At 35.7% G+C, this 25,121-nt stretch overlaps 1 protein-coding gene across 7 annotated transcripts in view; it reads right to left on the bottom strand.

Annotated features, from left to right (window-relative positions):
• The window catches only part of TASP1 (taspase 1), a 350,594-nt gene that overhangs the window by 309,848 nt on the left and 15,625 nt on the right, over window positions 1-25,121 (bottom strand). For 6 of the 7 annotated variants that reach the window (XM_090285210.1, XM_090285208.1, XM_090285205.1 and 3 more), the window contains exons 2-4: window positions 20,078-20,296; window positions 17,175-17,242; window positions 15,439-15,507 (exon numbers count right to left, since the gene is read on the bottom strand). In XM_090285210.1, the coding sequence (XP_090141336.1) occupies window positions 15,439-15,507; window positions 17,175-17,242; window positions 20,078-20,222 (282 nt within the window). In that variant the 5' untranslated portion in view covers window positions 20,223-20,296. Of the gene's footprint in view, window positions 1-9,837; window positions 10,104-15,438; window positions 15,508-17,174; window positions 17,243-20,077; window positions 20,297-25,121 lie in introns of those variants that run through there. The other variant, XM_090285211.1, reaches the window with a different exon arrangement.

Here is a 25,121-nt window from a genome sequence, read left to right as displayed (position 1 = left end):
CAATTTCATCCTCATGCTTATTCGAATATTTAAAATACTGAATATGCTTACCTCTTTCTACTCAAAGAAGCATGATGATAATACAGAAATAAGTCACTTAACCTGTACTACCATATGTCAACACATGTGTACTAAGAAAAGCCAGGTTAGTGGTCAGAAATGCCACAAATCTTCCGATTATGACAATTAGAATTTATAATACTTTTTTGCTTCTCCAAAATGAGTCAGATAAGCTTTTTATCCAGAATCCACAAGAATAATGATAAATTATCATGGTATTTTTCTCAAGAAACACCCTGATCACCATTAGTATAGACAACTAACTTCACCTACAACTCTATGCAATGGTAAACCACCAATATCAAGATGTTAAGAAATGGTATTCTCTTTGGAGCTAGTAGTTTGGAACAAAGTTTGTTTAATCCACATACAAAACTTACATATTTACATAGGAGGCAGACTGTAAATGTTCAAGTAACATGCAAAAAATGACAAAGAAAAAATCGGGTAACAAGAATCTCTCCATAAATTTATTTAAAATTTTTTAACATTTTATTTAGAAGGGAAGGGAGGGAGGAAGAGAGAGGGAGAGAAACATCAATGTGTGGTTGCCTCTTGCACGCCCTCAACTGGGGATCGTGCTGGTAACTCAGGTGTGAGCCCTGACTGGGAATTGAATGAACAACCATTTGAATCCCAGGCTGGCACTCAATTCACTGAGACACACCAGTCAGAGCTCTCCATAAATTTAGATACCAGATCCCATATCATTTTTGTAAAAGCTGGCTCTTCTGAACTTCCGGTCAAGATGATGGCGTAAACAGACATGGCTTGCCTCTTTGCACAACCACAACAAAATGACAACTAAAATATAGAACACCATCACACAAAACCATCAGAAATTGAGTTAAATAGAAATCTGACAACTATGGAACTAAAGAAATCACACAAATCCAGACTGGTAGGAGGGGTGCAGACACATAACGGGCTGGTTCCTCACCCACATGTGGTGGATAAAAATTCTGTAGGGTATCTCAGGAGCGAGAAGTCCCAGTCCCACATCAGGACCTCCAACCCAGGGTTCCAGTGCCAGAAACATAAGTCCCCACAACTTCTGGCTACAAAAACCAGCGGGGATTGAGTCGGTGGAAGAAACTGTTAAAGCCCACACAGAGACTCACCTACTCAAGACATTCTCCCTCTGAGTGCCAGCACCAGGGTAGCAGCTTGAAAAGCACCAGTACTATACAGGGAGAAACTGAAGTATCTGGCATCAAGGCCAGCAGAGACCATTGTCCCTTTTCTAAACCCTGCCCCCATAGAGCCCACAAGCTGGTACCATATCTGAGACTCCATCAACCTGGCTAACACTGTTTGACCCACCTTGGAGATCCCCAGAGACTCCTCCCCACCCAACTTATGGGGCCCACCCAAGCTGCTTTTCCATAAGAATGGCTGGTCTTGGCTCATGATTCACAACTTCAAAAATCCTATCAAATAAGCAAAAGCAAGCTACAGTGAGCCCCAGGCCTGGCACTAGCAGCAGCCAGCTTAGATTCACAGCTTGGCTTCGCCTGGGAATTTCCAAGCCCAGCCCAAGTGGCACCTATCTCAGATTGCTTTACAGCTCAGGCAGGGTGCCCCTGGCAAAACACAGGGGAGGCTAACCTTGGCCTGCACCAACTGGGAAACCACAGGGCCAGAACACCCAGTGGAGAGCTACAGACCATGTCAGAGAACCACTACTCTGCCCCTGCACAGCTAATCCTCCACAGAGGGTAGAGGTTGGTGGTCAGTAGTCACAGCCAGTCCTTGCAGCTGAGTGGCCTGATTAAATCCTTGCCTATGATCTGCCAACAGCAACCAAGGCTCAACTACAAGAGGAGGGTGTATTCAGCCCACACTAGGGCACAACTCAAGTACCCATCTTGAGTGATAGGGGAGGCTGTGCAACTGGACACAAGAGGACACCTACCACATTAGGCCACACTACCAAGACACAGAGTTAAAACAGCTCTACGGGACTTGCAACCCAGATGGATGCCTAAAAAGACACGCTGCATCTTCTTCCACAACTAAGAAGGAATACGACTACCTCAAAACTAGAGACAACCAGAAGTTCCAGAAAATCAAGCTGCATGAAGTCCAACAAACAAAGATATAAAGAAGAAATACTCGTCCAAACAGGTAGGAGGGGCAGAGCTGGGCGGAGAGGACACAGTGTGGTAGCAGCATCAGTGGTGGCAGTGGCAGGCTGCAGGAAAGTGCAGTCACACGTTTCAAAAAGTCAGGAGGAACACCTGGGAAGCGCTCCCAGTGCCAGGCCAGTTGGTGTAGCTCATGTTTCCAGCGCCAGAAAAAATGAAGCCTCATTACTTCTGACTGTGCAAACTAGTGGGGGTTGGGGTGGAGGAAGAAACGGCGGGTCTCTCAGCAAAGTCCACTTGTTTAAAGGGCGCCCAGGTTCCTAAAATGTCCGCAGACCCACCCACTCTGGGAACAATAGCCAGGACAATAGCTAGAGAGGGGCCAGTCCCATACAAAGTGGGAAAAGTGCCTGGAAATGGGGCAAGTGCTGAGCAAGTAGCATTGTCCCCTCTCAGACCCCTCCCCCACACACAGTGCCACAACATGGTGAAACGGGTCACCCTGTACTGATGAATACCTAAGGCTCCGCCCCTTACAACATAACAGGAGCAACAGCTCTACCTAAGACACAGAGGCAGACAAACACAGGTGCCCGTCAAGATGAGGAGACAGAGAAATATGGCCCAAAACAGGGAATGGGTCAAGGTTCCAGTGGGAGAACTAAGATATGAGAAGATAGCCAACCTAACAGATGTAGAGTTCAAAACACTGGTGATAAATACCCTCACAGGCTTGATAGATATGCTTAAGTCGGCAGACGCATAAGGAAAGAAGTGAAGGCTATGCTAAAAGAAACAAAGGAAAAGCCACATAAAACCAATGCTGAAGGGAAAGAAACCAGTGATTTGGAACATAAGGAAGAAAAAAAACAGCCAACAAGTACAGAATGAGCAAACAAGAATTGAAAAAATAAGGAGAGGCTTAGGATCCTAGGGACAACTTTAAACACACCAACATCCAAACCATAGGGGTGCCAGAAGGAGAAGAGGAAGAACAAGAAATTGAAAACTTATATATGAGAAAATAATGAAGGAAAACTCTCCAAATTTGGTGAAGGAAATAGACATACAAGTCCAGGAAGCACAGAATCCCAAACAAGTTAGACCCAAAAAGAACCACACCATGTAGACACATCATAATTACAATGCCAAAGGTTAAAGATAAAGAAAGAATCTTAAAAGCAGCAAAAGGAAAGCAGAGAGTTAACTACAAAGGGGTGCCTTTAAGACTATTAAGTTGATTTCTCAAAAGAAACTTTGCATGAAAGAAAGAACTGGCAAGAAGTATTCAAGGTGATGAAAAGCAAGGACTTACAACCAAGATTACTCTGTCCAGCAAAGGTATCATTTAAAATGGAAGGGCAGACAAAGTGCTTCCCAGACAAGGTAAAGCTTAAAGGAGTTCGTCATCACCAAGCCATTATTATATGAAATGTCAAAGGAACTTCCTTAACAAAAAGAAGATCAAAATTATAAACATTAAAATGACAACAAACCCACAACTATCAACAACTGAATCTAAAAAATAAAAACAAAATCCAGCTAAGCAACCAGAATACGAACAGAATCATAGGTATGGGGATCATCTGGAGGGTTATCAGGTGGAAGGGGGAAAAAGGAGAAATGGGGAAGTGGTACAGGGATTAAGAAGCATAATCGGTTGGTACGAAATAGACAGGGGGAAGTTAAGAATAATATAGGAAAGGGTGAAGCCAAAAATATAGAAAAGGGTGAAGCCAAAGAACTTATATGCCACGACTCATGCACATGAAATAAGGGGGATGGGATTGCTAGAGGGAAGCATGGTACTGGGCAGTGGGGAGCAAAGGGAAAAATATTGGGACTTCTGTAACAACATAATCAATTAAGTATACTTAAAAAAAAAAAAAAAAAAAAACTCTACCTAATACACAGAAACAAATATAGGGAGGCTGCCAAAATGAAAAGACAAAGAAATATAGCCCAAATGAAAGAACCAGAGAATCTTAAAGCAGCAAGGGGTAAGAAATTAGTTACCTATGGGGGAGTTCCCATAAAACTATCAGTTGATTTTTCAAAGCAAACACTGCAGACCAGAAGGGACCTGCAAGAAATATTCAAAGTCTAAAAATAGCCTCTTCAACAAATGGTGTTGGGAGTTCTGGACAGGGAAGTGCAAAAAAATGAAACTAGACCACCAACTTACACCATACACCAGAAAGAATTCAAGATGGATAAAGGACTTAAATGAAAACCGTGATACCATAAAAGTCCTAGAGAAAAACATAGGCAGTAAAATTTCAGATATCCCACCAACAATATTTTCAGCAATATATCTCCTATGGCAAGAGAAATAAAGGAAAGAATAAACAAATGGGACTACTTCAAACTAAAGTTTCTGATACACTAAGGAAAATACCAGCAAAATTAAAAGGGAACTAACCATATGGGGAAACATACTTGCCACTGACCCAGACAATCCAATTGAAAAATGATCAAAGGACCTGAACAAACACTTCTCCAAAGAGAACATACAGAGGGCCCATAGACATATGAAAAGATGCTCAACATCACTAATCATCAGAGATGCAAATTAAAGCCACAATGAGATACCACCTCACACCATCAGAATGGCCATCATTAACAAATCAACAAACAATACGTGCTGGTGAGGATATGGAGAAAAGGGAATTCTAATGCACTGTTGGTGGGAATGCAGACTGTTGCAGCCACTATGAAAAATAGTATGGAATTTCCTCAAAAAACTAAAATTGGAACTGCTTTTTGATCCACCAATTCCACTGCTGGGATTATACCCAAAGAATCCTGAAACACCAATTCAAAAGAACCTATGCACCCCCATGTTCATAGCAGTGCTATTTACAATAGTCAAGTGCTGGAAGTAGCCTAAGTGCCATCCGTGGATGAGTGGATCAAAAAACCACAGTCCATTTACATGATGGAATACTATGTAGCAGAGAGTAAGAAGGAACTCCTACCTTTTGCAACAGCATGAATGTAACTGGAGTGTATTATGTTAAGTGAAATAAGCCAGGTGTCAAAAGACAAATACTATACAATTTCACTTAATACAGGAAACTAATGAACAAAACAGACAAACAAGCAAAACAGAACCAGAGGCATGGAAGCAAGGAACAGACTGACAGTGACCAGAGGGGATGGAGAAATAGAAGAGGAAGGGTCTAGTCAAGGACCTAGTATAAATGACCCATGGATGGACATCAGGGTGGGGATTGACTCTTGGAGTGGGGGCTGGGGCAACGAAGAGCAATGAAGGGAAAATTGGAACAACTGTAATAGTACAACAATAAAAAAAGAAATTTAAAAAGATAATAAATAAATATTCAAAGTCTGAAAAGCAGGAATATATAGCCAAGATTGCCCTACCCAGCAGATATCATTTAGAATCCAAGGGCAGATAAAGAGCTTCCCAGACTAGAGAAAACTAAAGGAGTTCATCGTCACCAAGCCATTATTATATGAAATGTTAAAGGGACTTATTTAAGAAAAAGAAGATCAAAACTATGAACAATAAAATGGGAGGAAAAAACAAATCTATCAATAATTGAATCTAAAAACCAAACTAAGCAAACAAGAAGAACAGAGACAGAACCATGGAGTCAGAGAGTGTTTTGATAGTTGCCAGATAGGAGGGGGGTGGGGGGGAATGGGTGAAGAGGTGAAAGGATTAAGAAGTACAAATAGGTAGTTACAGAATAGCCAAAGGGATGTTTACAGGATGGGAAATGGAGTAGCCAAAGAACTTACACTCATGATCCATGGACATGAACAATGGTGGGGTGATTGCCTGAGGAAGTGGGGCATATTGAGTGGAGTGGGGGCAAAAGGGGACAAATCAGGACAATTATAATAGCATAATCAATAAGATATAATTTAAAAAGTTGGTTTTTCTGTTCTCAGTGCAAACTTTAGTGATTTCAAGAGCAAGGAAATAAGCACATGAAATTAAATAAGTATTAAATTTTAAAGAAATGCCATTTAAATGGACCATATTTACAAAAAGAAAAACTTTGAGGTAAACAAAGAAACAGTAACACGGTAACCAACTCAGAAATCCATTCAAGTACCCTGCCTATGAACATCACAATTAGTTTATCCAGGCCTTGCCCTTCCACCTTCCCCACAACTTTCACATTCATCATTTCTCTGCACCTCTTTTAGGATACAGGGAATGAACTTAAAGGATGTAAATTTAGCAATTATATTGCCTTTTGTCCAGTTTTGAAAAAAATGCAATGAAATGAAAATGAAACTATGATAAAACCTTTTTTCCATTACTAGCAAATTTTATTTCACTGTGTTACCCTTGTTCTCCATGACTGACTGACTGGAGAGTAATAGAGATCTGCAACATGAAAATCACAAGAGGATTATGGATTCCTCCAAATGTTTGGTACCATATTGACCTAAAAAAGCCAAATTTTCACAATTGAAACTAACTGAAGGTCATGGTATCTATCTATATATTATCCTGGGACTTTAGAAGACAAGATCAGAAAAAAACTACAGTTTGCAAACAGCTGTTAACTACACCTTAAAAGATCTCTCGGGAAAGTTATATTCATGTGATATGAGTATGTTATGTCCAAAAACACAGAAAACAAGCATCTCCCACAGAGCAGAGAATGACTTTACATTATAAATATTCTCAGTTGATGCAGAAACCTGTAGGCGTTTGCAAATTCATTTTCAGGTGAATGAAAATAAAAACCAGAAAACCTATTTTCATCCATGTATTGAAAACAAGGGTATATGACATTATTTATTTAGTGGTACTACCTGTTCTTAAGAGTTACTCTGCAAAACAGGGTCATGTAAGAGTATTTTCATCCAAATATTAGTCAATTATAAACAAGACTTGCTTTACTGAGATACATATTATTGTTTATGTTTGGGTTTTTAGCCAATTAATATTACATTAATAAAGAATTAAAAGTTTAAGAATAAATGGACTTTAACCAATAAGATTCAGCCGAGTTAGCCATAAAAAATTTTTACTAGGCCCAAATGAAGTACCTTTCATTCATTAAAATAGAACCCCAGGACATACTTAGGCATCAGAGGCTTAAGTACCTAAAATGAGTTCCTAGGAAAACAAAAAACTTTCCATTTTCATTCTGTAACTGCTTCTTAACGATAGAAAGTATTCTTTCTTTTCTGGCATTCTCTCTTTTCTCTCTACCTCAGGACATATTTACAGATGCACTGGCTGCTTTACAGACATGCTAAAAGTTCTTGCTGTGGTTGATCAAAGTTGGAATGCCTGAGGAAATTACTCAATTTAGACAGTCCAGAATTACAACTAGCCAAATCGTTCCAGTGCTCTACTTTAAACATGTGTTAAAGTGATATTTTGGCTATCCTGGAAGCAAGTTGAGAGAACATTTGTTTGCATCACACTGTGAGCACTTGAGTCAAATATAGTATGTTGAATACTCAGTTTTAGTATCTGTGGCAGTTCATTTTTTTAACTGTTCAATTACACAAAAGAAAATATACTTCATGTTTAAAAAAAAAAACACTCACACACAACAGCATATGTATAGGAACTAAGACTTTTTATGATCTTCTTAAAGCATCCAAGCTCTTCTAGAAAAGTCAGAATAAAGGCAACAAATGTTGATAATTTGTTCATTAGAGCACTGGCTGGTCTGGCATACAATAGTCAAAAATGGAACCATATTTTTCTCTAATTTATTGTTTAAAACAGTTTAATTTAGAAAGCACTGTACATCTGTCTTTACCTACTTTCTATTATTAATCTGCCTCATTTTCAGACAAACATATAATATAATTAAGCAGAAAAGTGGCATCACAGTAGTTTATTTTCATTTTTTTTTCATTGAAAGCCACAGAATCATGGTACAAAGAATTACTTGTCAAATATAACACAAATCACTAAAATAAAATATTGGCTTCAATAGACTTGTACATCTGAAATAGTTTTAAACTTTATTTTAGTTGGATTCTTTATGATGCCCAGAAAGAGCTTAGAACACACAGTACCTGAAATTGTCCTTTCCACATGAGCTACAATAGAAAAGACAAATGTAACTGTTTCTCTAGTAAAGCCAAGTTTGGCATCCATTTACACTTCCCTTCAACCTAAATAATTACACCTTTTAACCATGTTAACAATAATATGAAAATATCACTCAAAAAAATCCTAACAGACCATGGAATTAATAGTAACTTAAACCATCCTTCCACTGTGAAGTGAGGACATGGCCAGAATGGGGGTAGGGAAGTTTACTAAAAGTAGTAGTAATTTAAACTATGCTTTTCTTTTTATTAAAAAGACTTCCACCCCACTAGAAAATGTTAACATCTGCACATATTCCAAGAACAGAAAACATAAGTTCTTCACTCTGAATTTTCTGAGAAGTCAAGTAAGTGTTATAGTGTTGACGCCCCGTATTACGGTATATACGTGTCATGAACTGTCAGTAAATGTGTATACCATGCAGCAGGCTGGACCCTGAGCAAGAATGACTGCCAGTAAAAACTCCCTGGCAGCTGGCATGGCCAAAGAACTTGTTAACTGAGATGCCTAAAATTCAATTTTAAGCTATTTGTTCTGCTATAGTGAAATGCAATCCGTCATTATTCTAACACTTAGGAAAAGTCTGATACCCCCATAAAAATTAGGCAATAAAGAGAAAGAGAGAATGAATGAAAAAATTAAAAAAAAGGTTTAATTCTGCTTTGGAGCAGGATATGATCTTGATAGGATTCATAAAAATTATATCACTTTCTTATTCCTTTCCAGATTCTTAAAAATGGTCTGGGTTTCAGAGAGAGACAAAAACTTAAAATCTAAAGACAGTCTTTCAGATTGACCTTCATGACATCAGCCTGTAATTTTACTAAACATAGAAAACTCTTCTTAGCATAGCTCCTTCATTAGCAAAAGAAAAAAGAAAAAGAAACATTAGATTATAAAATTGATGCCCAAAATGATATGGATACAAACACATACACACACGAACACATATATACAATATGCTTCAATAGTCACAACGCTATAACTCCAATGGCCAATGAATCTAATATTGCTATTAATATATGACAAGAAGACATTTTACACTTAATCCAAAAGTCTAAATTGCTTCCTCATTGCTAAAGCACAGGATTACCACCAGCTCCACCACAGTACCAAATGTAGCTTAAGCAGCTCAAAACTGAATTCCAAAATGTAATATACTCTCAGAGAGCAAAAACTCCCAAAGCAAAGTAACAGCTCACACTACTAAGTCTGGTCTTGGACCACCATCTTCTAACAAGACTCCGCCAAGATGAACAGCTCATCAAGAAATGGCTAGAAAAGGGAAATAAAATACAAAGTAAAACATAACAGACTCTGTATTTAAGTGTTTTGACCTGGTCAAAAACTAATATACAGTGTTGATGCAGTGTAAAATTAATCTAGAATGTAATAATTGATTCAGTTTTCTTTTTAGTCTAAAAAAATTGAAAGAAAAAAAAATCACTGCTTTTCCATTAAGCAGGTTCTTTGTGCTACAGAGCACATTTAATTTCTAGGGTCTCAGAGAAAGAACAGATGTGCCTCATGTGTAAACACAAACAGTAAGTTACAAATTGCCCCTTAGTATGAAAGGCAAGGATTAGCGTCAGTACTCAAAAGTGTTTTAAAAAGAGCGTAACTTACTTTTACTGTCCCAGGCTAACTGGGCTCTGTCTGGTGCTTCTTTGTCTGCACATGGCCACCCACAGCCTGTCTTCTAATTAAATGAATGCTCTAGCAGCAGAACAAGCAAACAAGTTGCCTCCATCTGTGTACAGCTCTTCAGGATACATTTCCCTTGGTCAGAAGGTGGAAATTCTTGGGAGAGGTGATTTTCTCTGCCTCTTCACAAGAAGAACATGGATACTTGGCTGGATGCAACTCCATGAAGTGTAACTGTATGTGTACACCTCAAAAAATAAAACAAAAAATGCAGAGAAACATAAAGACTCCATAAACAGCTGGTATACACAGAAATACTGAAGCACCACTGGAAATACTGCTTGACAGGCAAAATAGGGTCTTTGACTAAAATAATGATAGCAAGTAGAAGAAAAAAAAAAGGAAAAAGAGCATCTAAAATCAAAACTCAAATTTCATGCAATGAAGACATTTTAAGTACTAAAAAGAAAAAAGGTAAAACTCTTTGCTTCACATACATTAAAACAGGACCTCTTCCCATTACAGAGAATAAAAGATATTATCAATAGAAGAGAACAATGAGATCTAAAATTAGACTCATCAGTCACATTTTGGTTAATGGGCACTTGTGAGCTAAATGTATCAAGCTGCCTTTCCAATGAGTTCAGCCCCATGGAGGTGGGTGAACAGGGGGAGGAAGGAAACAAGGAACCACCAAAATACTCAACTACCCTTTGCTTATGAAAAGATGATTTTTGCAAAAGAAAAAAAAATGTGCAGACAAATGTGGGTGCTCATTAAGTAGTTTTTTAACCTACCAAATAAACAAAAAATAACTGCAAAGCAGATGCCCCTACTTGTTTGCAATAAAAACCAAACACTGAAGTGGGATAAGGAGCAGGGTATATTTAAGCATCTACTCACAAAGAAATCCCACAAGTGAACTTGCTGCAGGTTTGGTGAGAAAAAGGAGATCATATCAGCCCTTCACAATGTTCCCTTCCAACCTAGATATGCCCACATGTCAGCAGCAAGCCACGTCATCTCCACGATCACTAGGCAGTTCAAGAACTAGCAGGCCTTAGGTGTGCTCTCTCTCTCTCTCTCTCCCTCTGAGGCACACAAACAATTCCAGCCAGAAGTATACAGTATTCCCTCACTTCTCGTGGGCATTACATTCTAGACCCCTCTGCGAAGTAGGAACCTTACATTTATTCTACACTCTTAAACCTACGTAACTTTAACAACATACGTATACAGTACCGCAAAATCCCACGATACAGCAAAAAATCGTGATAAATAATTAAATATAATATTTTTTAAAATCCCGCTATACAGTGAGGCCGTGATAAGTGAACCACGAATAGACAGGGAATACTGTATAGCCAAAGGAAAAGGGTGTGGCCTAATCCTGCCTTTGCACAGAGGTACCTGGCTATGGTCCACCAACAACCAACTACTCAGCAGTGATGACATTCTGAAGATTCCTGCTTCACAGAAATGCATGCAGAGCTAGCTCTTGGATATAAAGAGATACAGAAAAATGTGTAACAATATTATATGTAATAATATGAATATGTAATAATGCAAATATCTAATTCTTTTGTCATGTCCCTTTAAGGATGAATCAAGTCAACAAAAGAACTATAGGGTCCACTTAAAGTAACATAAATTTCAACTGAATATTTTTAATAAAGGAGTCTGTACAATCTGCTTTTACTATATGAAATGCAAAAGCTATAACTATCACTATTTTTAATAGATTATTCTACCTACCAAAATAACCAGTTTTCAAAATGCATTAACCAAAATCTCCCAAAGGCTAGCTATATCAAGATCTTCAAAATCTCAGCCAGATTTATCAGTTTTCTAACACAAGACAACAAATAATCTCTCAAAAGTTTGTCATTCGTATTAAATCTATTATTCCTTATTAGAACTCTTTAACCAGGCCTTAGTACTTTTTTAAAAAAATATATCAATATTCAAAGGGAACTTCAGTAATTATTTTATGAGTACTAGTTCATTTTCTATCAGAATCTATGAAACACTTTCTACTTTAGCAATGGCATCATGACTCACCCAGATCTACCCAATTTCCTCAAAGAAGAAATTCATATCAGAAGTTCTACCATGTAAAATGTCCAAAATTATCTTTAGAATTTAAAACCCACTATCACCACCTGAGTCAAAACTATTTCAGGAGCAACCATCAAAGCAACTATCTTCCAAATGCATAGTCCTAGCTATGAAGATTAAATTGTCTCACAATACTTATCTTCTCTACTGTGCGTGAAATCAGAGTTGTATGAGCCAATGAATGTAAGTTACTTTCCCATCAGTTAGTTATAAAGATAATCTCAAAAAGCTATAAATAGCTAATTGAAACAATGGGACCAAATCAATTTGACAATAAATTATTAAAATATGACCTATTGATATAAACTGACCTTTCTATTTCCTTCCCCAAATTTTGAAGATAAACAAAATGCAGTTGGGGTCATACCATTTTCACTTCCATACTGCAGAACACCTCTCCTATAGAGTGGCCACTTCCCACCCAAAACCCTGAAGGAAGAAACTAGTCAGTTTAATAGTCAGGAAATTATGCACTTGGCCCCACCTCCCTTATTTAAATGAAAGAAACAGCCACTCTGGTGCCTAGAAATAGTAGTCATAGGAGAATACCACTTGTCTATGCTGGTAGGTGAGATACAGGGAACTACATAAGGTAATTGGTTTCCAAGAAAAGCTAAACAATAATGTGTCTAGATGAAGTGTATTATGTAGGCCACCAAGATACATCATTTTTGGCCATATATCATATATACATATATAAACTTTCTTTTCTTTCACTTTGTCTCTTCCTCCTCTATGACATCAAGTTGAGATTAGTGAACACTGTACTATTTGGGGAAGTGCAAATTTTCATATTTTTCAAAATACAAGGCCCTTCTAGCCAAGAGGGACCATTAAATCATTTCAGTCATTTTAATTCTGTCAGTAAAATGTTCAAGGAATTCAAACTGACTTTTGTTATCTGCCGAACTAATAATGTAACAGGCAAGTTTTAAAAGTACAATTTTGTTTTAGTCAAAAAGGTCTATCTCAAAGTCAAAAAGAAATGGTATGAGTGTCCATATCTAGTCAATAATTAAGACAAGACTGAATAGACTGAATTAGGATACTACTGAATAGACTGATTAAAACTAAAGATAAACTGTTATTCTCAATAAACAACAGTATAAATCAGACTCTGTGGGACTTACCGGTCAATTGAAAAGACTCAATATTGTTGCTTATATTTCTTGAAGTACAGAAAATATTAGAATCTGATTTTCATATGTCTTTTTATTGGCCCAAACTATTACAATACTTCAACCCTATTCTTTATTTGAAAACCTCACCCTGGTGATAAATCACAATTATGCAAGGTGACTCAACTGCAGGGGGCACTATAAGCATGGCTTCCAACATAATTCTTAAGTTACATAAATATTCTTCAGGGTAGCTTTACCCTGAAGCTACTAACATTTATTTCAATCAAAAAGTCCACATAAAAATAAATTTTTTAAGATAATTCACTGAAATTCTTCCTCAAATTTAATAATTAAAGGGGGGAGGGGAAGGAAGTACACTAACTTCACTCAGGACAGTAGTCCATGCTACCATTACCCATATAACAATCAAAAATAAGAGAACACATTTGTTTAAAAAAATAAAAAAAGAACAAAACTTCATATTCACCGTCTTAAAATCACAGGTCATCATTCAAAATTATAAAGCTCACTTATGTATAACATGTTATTGCAAAATGTATTTTAATATTTTTAAATATAAATAAGCAAACTTAAAAATTGGATTGATACATCACTGGGGAAAAATATAATAAAATAGTCAACCTAATATAAGTATGATTTGGAGAAATTAAAATTATTCTAAAATGGAAAGATAAAGGAAAACTTAATTTTACTCAATTTTGTATTCATAGTTGTCATTATAGTATATCCCCCAACTATTCATTAACCTTCTTTCCCCAGACCCACAGTGATTCCATGCACTGGTGATCTCAGATAATCTCAAGACATCACTTTCTGCACAAAGGAGAGTAATTTGCAATTAACAATTGAATCAAATTAGATGAAGCTTTCCATGTGTGTATGTGCTGAGTTAAAGGTACAATTTGGTGCTAAGTATACATTAATCTTCTTTCTTGGATTTCTTTTCTCCTTTTATCCATAATATATAATTAACCTTTCTTTGATATTATAAAACTTGTCATTACTAGTTATCATAGTCAACTTCATCTATATCAATTCCAAAGCACCTCATATAATTAATAATAGCTAACAGTTATGAAGTGCTTACTCTGTATCACATACTGTTCTAAATGACTGTTAGGTTAACTCAATTAATTTTCACAACTCTGTAAAGCAGACATTATTATCCCCATACTATAAATGGAAAAACCGGATCAAGGAGAGGCTATGAGGTGCCCAGAGACACAAGACTAACGATTGGTGTCAGTCACAATAGGAGGGTGCCACATAACCCAAAGTCAGATGCCCCTGGGACCAAACTCCAATAGAACTGGTGCTTACTATATATGTGTACCCTGCCTAAGACCAAGCTGAAAGTGTTAATAGGAGAGATTAAAATCTATAAAGCATGATGAAAAGTACAGCTCCACAATTAAGCAGAGGAATAGACAAAAAACACAACTAGGATTTTTGGCAAACTCTTGGGCAATTTCACAGGGAAAAGCAAGGCCTGGTATGACAGGATAAGTGCCCTGATAGGAGCGTCTAAACACAAGGGCCACAATCCAGTCAACTTGGGGAAATCTACTCTAACTATCCCCTTCTCCCTCAAACTCATCACTAATCTGTTTTATTTAATCCCCTAAGTAGTCTTCTCAACCAAAAAAACTATGTGTTCACTATAATCCTTTAAACTGACTTACACAAATCTATTTTCTCTAAGTTTAAACAACAGGAATCAATATCCCTTGACAAATTCAACATCAAGGTTCCACACTAAGAGAACTGAGAGATCCTCACGCTGGAGTACAAAGAATTACAGCAAACTTGAGCGCCTCCCCACGGAATTCCTGTCTGCAGTTAACTGGAGAACAACCTAACAACCACATTGGACAAGACATGCTTCACAGAGCATAGCTTCAGAATTTATATCAAACTATTAGGTTGGTAAGGAAATTTTTCCTTCCACTTTAGAAATGTCTAAACAGTTGGAATTGTTTTCTAAATACATATTCCTTTGGGGTGTTAACTTCAGTAATTTTCCTACTAAAAATATGAAGGAAATTTAAGTATCCAGTAATGTTTAGTAACCAATGAATTTTATATTCATGAGTCTCACAAAACAGTGGAAAAAAGGAATTTAACCAGTTTTCTTATATTACTCTGAGAAATCCCCAATAAAAACAACCTAACAATATCACAGGCTTTTTCACAACTTTGTTAATAGTCTTGGTAAACACTGGTCAGATAATTTGAGAGTTGACTAACTTAACAGTTTTATGACATTTAAGAATAACAAACATACTCACAAACATTTTTAAAAAAACATAGAGAAAAGTAGTACCTCAAGTTCCACCAGAGCTGCAGTCACTGCATCTGTCGCAAGAGCACCAGCCTGTAGCTTTTCAATTGCCTATGAAACCAAGGAAAAAGATTATTCATTGTAAAACCACAACTTCTCAAACATACCCAAAAGCTTCCCAAAGGCTTAAACAAGTGTAGGAGACATTTAGAATTAATAAAAACTGATCACTATTTCCATTCTATACCTCAACAAAATATAAACTACTTAGATTTCAAGCAAGCAAGTGTTTTTATTCAGGATAATTTATGATATAGCTCCCTTAATATTATTCAAATTAAGAAAATGGAAAAAAATCTAGCCACTAAATGCAAAGTGCTAGGAATTTAGTAACTGAAAACACTTCATTCAACACAAGGCTATTCAAATAGCCAGACATTATAAGAATTCAGTTTGATTTAAATATCCTGACAATTCATATTTTATAAAGATAATTAAATCTCAGACTAAGCTAATAAGTTTTCTTCCCACTGTTACTACTCTCCCCACCTCTAAATATAAAAAAATAGTGATGCCCAATCACAGAGCCATTTCAGAATTCTTTGATGGAAACATACATTTAACAAAAGTATTTCTAATACCATAAGAATTTTATAGTGAGATAAACAAATCATATTCTTTTGTAATATAAACTACAGAGAGTAAAGATCTATAACATCACCTTGCTTCCTGAGTATAAATTAAGACAGGAAAGAAAGGAAGTGATTTATAAATGAACGATTAAAGTTCCAAATTAGTCAATAAAGAGAAAGCATAAGAACAGAATTGTTTTTAAGAAGTTCATTCATTGTATAAATTGAGAAGGCTGATTATATACTCCAAATGAATTAGGTTTCTAGGACTATAGTAGTTCTGTGTAAGTAAAACATTCTTTTCAGATAATTAAAAGATTTCATACTTTGAAAAATAAGATAAATATAAAAGAGCTTACAGGACTTTTAACTTTATAATAATTTTTTTTAATCCCTATAACAGAATATTCTTATTTATTTATGGGATTTCATTCATAAGAAAAAGTTTGGATTTTTAATAAAGTACAATCTTTCTTTTAAATGGTATTAAATATAAATCAAAGGAGGTCAGGGACTCATTTATTTGATATACAACATCCAATTAACATTTTATTTAAATAAAAGTAAGTAAAACATTTGTCTACAAGAGTATATAGTCAGGATCAAAATAAAAACAAACAATATTTTTTCTGATTCCATTCCTGATTCCACATTAAGTATTTAACAATTTAACGAAACCTCAAAAACCAAAGAGAATAAAAGCACAACTGAGTACAAGGGCAAGGCTAACTTCAGGAATGACAATGCATTTTTATGATACAAACAAACTACATGATGAAAAACAGAAGGAAAACATATATGATAATCTCCCAAAGAAAAGCACCCATTTTCATTTGTTAGTATTTTTTTCTTCCTGTCAAAGAAAGACACATTAAGTGCCTTTGAGATGTTTTTCCACAGAGTTCAATGCCTTTGCAAAGATTAAAAGATACATGATTATGTGCCCATAATTCCAAAAACACAGACTCTAATCTGGGAAAGATCTAAGCATGATTTGAAGAATTGAAAAAAAAAAAGAAAACTCACAAATATGAGCAAAATTATTTTATAGTCCAAACTAAAAATTGTCTTATAAATCAAAACTTAAAATTTTAAATTTCAAGGTAAAGCTCCTTCATGGTCAAAACTGAAATGTCTGCATCATACCTTCTGACAAGCTCGTTTACATACATGTTTATATTCCTTGGCTTTGGATTCAGAATGGTAACCTGCACCTGTAGTGGAACAAACCAACCGATTATTAGTATTCATTAAAATGTCAGAGACCTTGCTTATATGATATAAATAGTCCATACAAACTGATGCTCCCTGGTGACAATAACTATTGACTTAACTGTGTGGAATTTTAAAAACCTAATTGTTCCTTTCCCTACTATAAGCCTTTTTAATACCATGCCTTATCTTCTTTTTCAAAAGCAATAAATATTTTCCTGGGAGAGGCACTAGAAATAGCTCATGTCCCCAAAGAAGCTTCAACAAGGTTGCCTTTCCTCCTTTTGAAAAACCTCTCTCCAAAGTCAGGAGTTTTTGGTCTGGAGTCAATAATCCAGGCAGTGTCAGGGAAGAGTCAGTCCCCTCAAGTTCTTCTCTCTTGACCTTCAAAAAGTACCTGCTATTTGGGAATCCAGAATTCTTAAAAGTAATACCATGAAACTAGCTATTTTCTAAATAACATTTGAAGCTGAGGGGTATTACACCCCACCTATCCACAACCACCACCAATAGTACCACTCTTACCCAAACCCCCTTACATCGTCTCACCCGGAATTTAACCTTAGGGTGTCTCTGAAACTTCAGTCTGGCATATTCAAGACTGCCTATAAGAAATTCTGTTGTTCCCTGGCTCTTACTTAAAAACCCAGGAACTTCCTCAAGAGAATGACTCTGAAATTTGTTTCCCTAAAAAGATTAACACTTGCTTACTTACAGATTTGAGAATGATCTAAATAAGAAACTAAGACAAGAGTCCTTAAACTGTTATAATAATTAGGCTTCTAATCAAAGTTCTGAACCCCACTCCACCCCAACCCACCTTATCCCCACCCAGGCCTTAGTTGACAGCCTTAAGTGATTAATGCATGTGGAAAGCTGTTATTCCAGGAACTGGAATGCATGACCACATGACTCCAGGAAATCAATAAGCAATTCAAACTTTGTAGTCTAGGGGATCTAAAAGCAATGGAGATGGTATCTGAGCCACTGCGTTCCAGGAAGGGAATTCCATGATGCAGATTAAGAATTGCTAAACAAATGAAGCAAGTACTAAGAAAATTGCCCAGGAATGCAACTCTTACCCAATTAACCTTTTTTCAAACCCCTTACCTACCCTTTCTTTGCCTTATAAAAAGGTAGGCTTGAAATGAGATGTTAAGATGGTTTCTGAGGGGATATAACCCACCATCTTCTCAGATCACTGGCCATCTAAATAAAGTGCCCATAAAGATTCAATCCTTGTCTCTACTTATTGGTTCTGATAGTGACAGGCAGCACAACACCAACTTTTCCAGTTCCAGGTAAACAATATAGGTAGCATACAGATCTGCAAAAAATCAAGACTCTAAAGAATCTACTACTCAAATGACTACAATTTGGGTAAATCTCCTCTAGTACTAAGGAAAAAATTAGCATTAAAACCTCCATACTGAATGAGAAATTGAAATTTTGTCCCTTGGTTTTACAAGACACATACTTCTGCATAATCAATCACTCTATCTGAACTTCTAATAATTTAGAAGGAGAGTTCACCCTTAATTCACACAATCCTGCCATACCCCAGATTTCCTCCACTTATTGCTGGGTCTCGGCACCAACTTTATCTAGGAACCATTAATTACCATCAAGTGCATACTTGAGAAAAAATGGGTATCATCATAATAGTCATAGAAACCAGCGCTTTCCTAACTAATCAAAAGCTCTAACTTAACACTTGTTATAAATTTCAGACTGTCTTATACAATTTTCAAATACTCATTCTGAATAAAATAACTCACTGGGTACTATGTAATATGTACCTTTACCGTGGTGTACCAGAAAGAACACTGGCCTACAGTCTGAAGGGAGGAGGTTCTAGTCCCAGAATTAATTTTATAAAATTACTTCGTTTCTTTGTAAAATCATTTGAAAGAAAAGGAAATTAAATGTTTTGTTTTGTTTTTTAATTTTTCTTGCTTAAATTCTATAAGAGCTCCCAACTTGTCCAGTCTAAATATAGCCAAAGGTTAATAACCAGTTAAGACACCAATGTGACAACAAACATTTCCATTCTTCAACCCCATATCAAAATTAATCTTGCTCCCATACTGCTTGGCTATCTAAGGAAAGTAAAAAGGGGACCCAGACATTCCTTCTTCCTTCAGGGAAATCATAAATTTTAGAATTTGAACACCATACAGGCAAATAAAAATGACTAAAGGAAAAAAAAAAAAAAAAGCCTGCCAAATAGACCTGGGCAATGATGAGGGACCCCAAGGTTAAATTTCACACTGGTCCTCTGAAGTAGACATGGTAGGTTGATATATGCATATTGCCAAGAGCACTAGAGCGGGACTTAAGGGCCCACTTAAAGGTTTCTCAACCTGGCTCTAGCACAAACTAGCCATGTGGCTGAAGCCGTTCAATCTCTCTGGCTTTAAGTTTCCTTACATACCATATTAAGAAGGCAAACTAGCTCAAACACAGTATAAGTATACTCTTATTTGGGGGTGCGGGGGGAGTCAAAATTTTTTCAGCAGCGTTATTTCTACAAACCAGAGTTTTAAAAAAAACACTTTGTCTGGTTTTAACACTGCTTAAATATATCTATTATATAGGGTAAAAGTAAATAATAAGGTAGAAGAGTGAAGAAGACATTGGAAGAGCTGTCATTACAAGATCTTTGAAGTGGGTAATTAGGGGAGGCCTTCACTATATCGAAGTCAGTATCTTTTGATTCCAATTTCCCTCTGGTACTGTGCTCTTCCTGGGGTGAAATTCAATTCTCTGTGTACTTTAAGGCAAGGGGAAAAAAACAACATTGTTTTCATCTTCCAACTAAATCACTGAGAGTTTACCTGCATGCACCAACACAAAGCCTCCTCGCTTCTCTTTATGGAACTGCTTTGTTTCCAACTCTTTGGCTGTTATTTTAACAGCTGAAACCTGAGATGATCTGGAAGGCAGCCCTTCTCCAGAACTCATCCCCTTCTCCATGGTCATTCTCCAAGTTTACCATCTTCTATGGGAAAAAGAGCATACTTCCATCCAAAAGTAATTGCAGGAGAGGAATTACCCTAAAGGAAAACAGACAAAGATGGTATGCATTCCTTTCCACTAGCACACATATAACTTACACAAATTAGTACAAAGATAACTTACACACAAAAAAATTTTAAGTTATTTAATTGGGTAATACAAAGAATATAAAATGGTTAGAATTTAAATCTCTCTGTCCACAGACAGTACTTGTCTAAAATCATATAAATAAAAGAACTTATAAAAAGACTTCATAATTAGTCTAAGATATTTTATCTTTCATTGTATCTACATGAAAGGCAAACTCAATATAACTTATAATTTAAATATTACTTTCTACTCCCTCCAAACCAAAGGGTAATAATCTGTGGGACTTTCTAGAATCACAGGCAGTGCTGGCAAGATCACCATACCTTGATATAAAGCCTAGATTGCTGCTTACTTTTTTTAAAAAGATTTTGTTTATTTACGTTTAAAGAGAGGGGAAGAGAGAGAGAGAGGGACAGAAACATGGATCGGTTGCCTCGCGCACACCCACATCCGGGGACTTGGCATATGCCTTGACAGGGAATTGAACCAGCAGCCTTTCGGTTTGCAGGCTTTCGCTCAATCCACCGAGACACACCAGAGCTGATGATTGATTATTTTTATTCAGTTTTATTGAGACATAATTGAAATGTAACATTATGTAAGTTTAAGGTATACAACAGGATGATTTGATATTCATATATACAGTGATACCTCGGCTAATGAGTGGCCCTGCTAACAAAATTTTAGGCTAACAAAGACTTTTTTCGTTGTTTTTCGGACTCAGCTAATGAATGTTTTAGTGGATGCGCATGTGCTAACATAAAGCAGCAAACATGAACCGTCAGGCCATTCCGGGAGCTTATCTATCCACTTGTACGTGTGTGACAAAGAAATGTGCTGACCACATCACATAGGGCAGACCCACCAACCTGACTGGGTTGTTTACATTCGAGACAGTGAGAAATGAGAGGCCTAATAACACAAGCTGCTTCAGATTTGATAACGATGTACTGTAATAGTGTAAAGATGGTCCGTTTTTCATTCTACTTTCCATTCTCCATCATCCATCTGGGTAGCTGTTCATTTCAACCTTTGGTGAGTTTTTGCCCTTTTTACTTTTTACTATTTTATAAAACTTATCTTTAAATAGTGGGCAGCATCCAGAACAAATTAAATTATTTTCTATAGAAACCTACTGGAAATCACGTTTCAGCTACCAAAGATTTCAGCTAATGAATGTGATCCCGGAACGAATTATCTTCATTAGCCGCGGTATCACTGTACAGCAAAATGATTACAATAAGGTTAGTTTACACATCCATCACCTCAACTTAATTACAATTTTTTGTGCTGTGAGAACATTTAAGATCTATAGATTTCTGCTTAAAGAAACAAAGAAATATATATATATATATGTTGTTTTTTTTTTCACACTGTCTATGAAGAATCGTTTAAGAAAAACAGTCTAATGTTCCACGGCTCAACTGTAAAACACAAATGCTAACAAAATGATATAACTAAACCAAGAAATTAAAATAAGTTGTGCGAATAACAGTTTGAAGAAAATTTGAGAGTAAGTTGAAACTACTTAAACCTAGATTTGCATTGTTATATAAAATCTTTACCTTCTTCCAACATGAGAAATGAGGAGCAGAAGTCTTTCTGTTCTAATATAAAACATAAATAGTAACATAAAGAGTGACTTAACTGCCTATTCCAAAAAAAGTGTTACTCAAAGTGTGCTCTCCATACCAATGTTTGTTACCAGTCTGAAGTAAGTTATTTTATTAATATAGTAATTGCTTGATATGCATATTTTCAATAAATGTACAGCTTTGTATTTTTTTCTATTACCTCTGTTTTAAACAAAAATCTTTTGTTTTTTAACAATTTTATCTGCTATATCTAATAAAAACTTGAGTTTTTTTTACCTTTCATTCACACTTCCATATTTCAGTTTGTGTGGGGTTTGCTCAGGTTTTGGTTTTGTTTTTGTTCTTTGTTCAGTTCACTGTCACTAATGAACTGAAAATTTTTTGAAGCTGGTCCTTTACACCAGAGATGGTCTGAGCAGCACTTCAATATGGTATTTTAACTTCCTCTAATTCTTGGATTTTAAAAAGTCCATTTAATTTTTATTATATAACATTCAATTTAAAGGGCAAATAGTATATGCTGTTGTATTAAAATATTTACATATATTCATAAACACAGGGAAAATTTTTTGATTACAAAAGAGTGCTGAGCTGATTAAATAAACAGTGAATTTAAATGCCAGTTTTTGTTTTTGTTTTGTGGTGGTGCCTGTCTTTCTAAGGATGAATTTTCTTCCAAAGACTTCACAAGAATCTGCCTCAATTACCTTTCATGCCTTTAGTTATTTCTCTGAGATAAGTTTCTATTTATTCATGTGTCAGTTGAATTCAGATGATTATGGTTCATCTGCCAGCCTCTACAGGCCATCATATATGACCCAGCCATGAAATGAGCTTGGACCCAGTTAGTCTACACAAAAATATGTTGAATAAAAATTCAGGCTTTGGAAAATTAAGAGCTTCAGTTAAAATAAAAACACATCCAAGCAGTATGGGTTATTAAACTTCAGTCTACTCTGACTATTTTCAGATGCATTTTTTTTCATAAATAAAAAATTAGAACATCTACATTTAATAATGAATAAAGTTAGCTATAATACTTTTTAACATACATATATGAAAGATTTTAAAACTTTGCTTCTCAAACTTTTCTGAAAAAAAATAAAATGTAGAAGATGAATTAATGTTATTTCCTGAACAACCTACCATCCCTCAGAGACTAACTAAAACATATTTATCTTGCCATGTCATCTCAATAAACTCCTCCAAAAATGCTGGCCCCAAAGTTCTACTGGATTGGGAAAAGAACTCAAGTAGAGTCAAGTACAGCTCTGGCCTCCAACTTGCAACGATTACCGGAATGTTTTTAATTCAACTAGAAATAAAGAAACTTCTACTCCAACATTGGTTTTTGTTCAACCCAAAACCCATTAAAGGTCTGACTTACCTAATAAATAAAGAGTTCCAACAAATGACTAAAAAAGAGACAAAAAATGGCTAAGAGGCAAATCCTAGTTCACAGAAAAATTACAAAACAGTTTCAACAGATCATAAAATGCTAAATCTTACTCAAAAGAAAGATGTAAAATAAAATTACACTGAAATACCATTTTTTAACTTGGATTGGCAAACATCAAAAAGGTAACAAAAAACAGTGAGATAAAATTCACGTTTTGAGCGTATGAGAAACAAGAAGTGTTATAAATTATTAATGGTAGCATAAAATAATACAACTCAACAAGGCCAACTGGCAGAAGCGAACAAAATTACAACACACACTTAAGGACTATCTATAATAGGAAAGATATAAACCAACAATATATCTTGATGAACTGGTGAAAAATAAAAGCAGTCATTGGGAAAAACAAGAACATTCTAAATATATAAATATGGAATGAGAAATCGTGAAGCTATTTTGGTAAGTAAAAAAGACATAATACAGAATTATGTACAGTACCATATTGGGGAGGTATAAAAAATAATACATATAAGTATATATGCAAAGTACAAATCTGGAAGAATATACCAAAAAAATAGTCAACAGTAGATTTGGATAACAGATGAACAATGGTGATATGGAAATTTTACTGTTCATCATTTTTGTACCTTTCAATTTTTAATAATCTGTATGTATTATTTATAAATAAAATTTATTTATTTATTTATTTATGAGAACACAATAACTAGCTAAGTCCAAGTTGCAAAATAAGGCAAGTCTATGACATCCCACTTAAAATCTGCAGTAAGAGGGGAAATGCCATATTCTGAAACTTCTCAACACTATTCCTCTCTAGGGAAAGAATAGACAAAAACATGGCCAATCAACAATACTGACCCAAGAGGTCCTGTTTGTTTTTGTTTTTCTGGATCTTGAATTTCTGGGGCCATGCAAACTACATGTTATCCAAATTGAAAATAAATAAATCACAGTTTTTGATCTCTACAGTTAAGACTAAAGGGTTAAAAATAAATCATGACCATATATTAACATCAAATATCCCAGTGATGTTTTTATCACATCTGCAGTCATTATTACAAACCACTGTTTGAAATTGATGAAGCAACATCAATACGGTCACACAAAATAATGTCTAGCACTTCAGCTAAGCTTTGCATTAACACTCAACACAAGTTTTCCAATGAAAGACAAAGCATAAGCATATTACAGTTTCATAGAACAAAAGGCAATTCTATAGATCTATTTTTATCTATTCCTGAGTATATCTGAATATAAACATTTTCCAATTTCTTACCAGCAACATTTTAAAATTAACTTTATTAATTCTAAAACACACTGGCAACTTGTCCATCCTCTGCACAGTTGCTTGAAGTTACACAGAAAGTTACCACATGACCTAGCAATTCCACTCCTAGGTAGAGACCCAAAAGAACTGAAAACATGTCTACACAAAAACTTGTACATGGACACTTAACAACAAAATTATTCATAAGAGTCAAAAAGTGGAAACAACACAAATGTCCATACACTGGTGATGATTAAATATGATATACATGTATTCATACAACGGAGCATTAGCTATAAAAAGGAATGGAGTATGATACAAACTATGGCATGAATGAACCTTGAAAAAAATGAAATAGGACACAAAAGGCCACATGTTGCATGTTTTCATTTATACGACACGTCTATGGTAGACAAATATAAACAGACAAATTAGATTAGTGGTTGCCTAGGACTGGAAGGATGGATGGCGGGGAGTTGAGGAGTGACTGCTAA

The sequence above is a fragment of the Furipterus horrens genome, unplaced genomic scaffold, assembly GCF_987537825.1.
Source record: "Furipterus horrens unplaced genomic scaffold, mFurHor1.1.pri manual_scaffold_8, whole genome shotgun sequence".
Lineage (NCBI taxonomy): Eukaryota > Metazoa > Chordata > Mammalia > Chiroptera > Furipteridae > Furipterus > Furipterus horrens.
The sequence above is the reverse complement of the archived record's forward strand: the minus strand, read 5'-3'. Positions and strand labels throughout refer to the sequence as shown.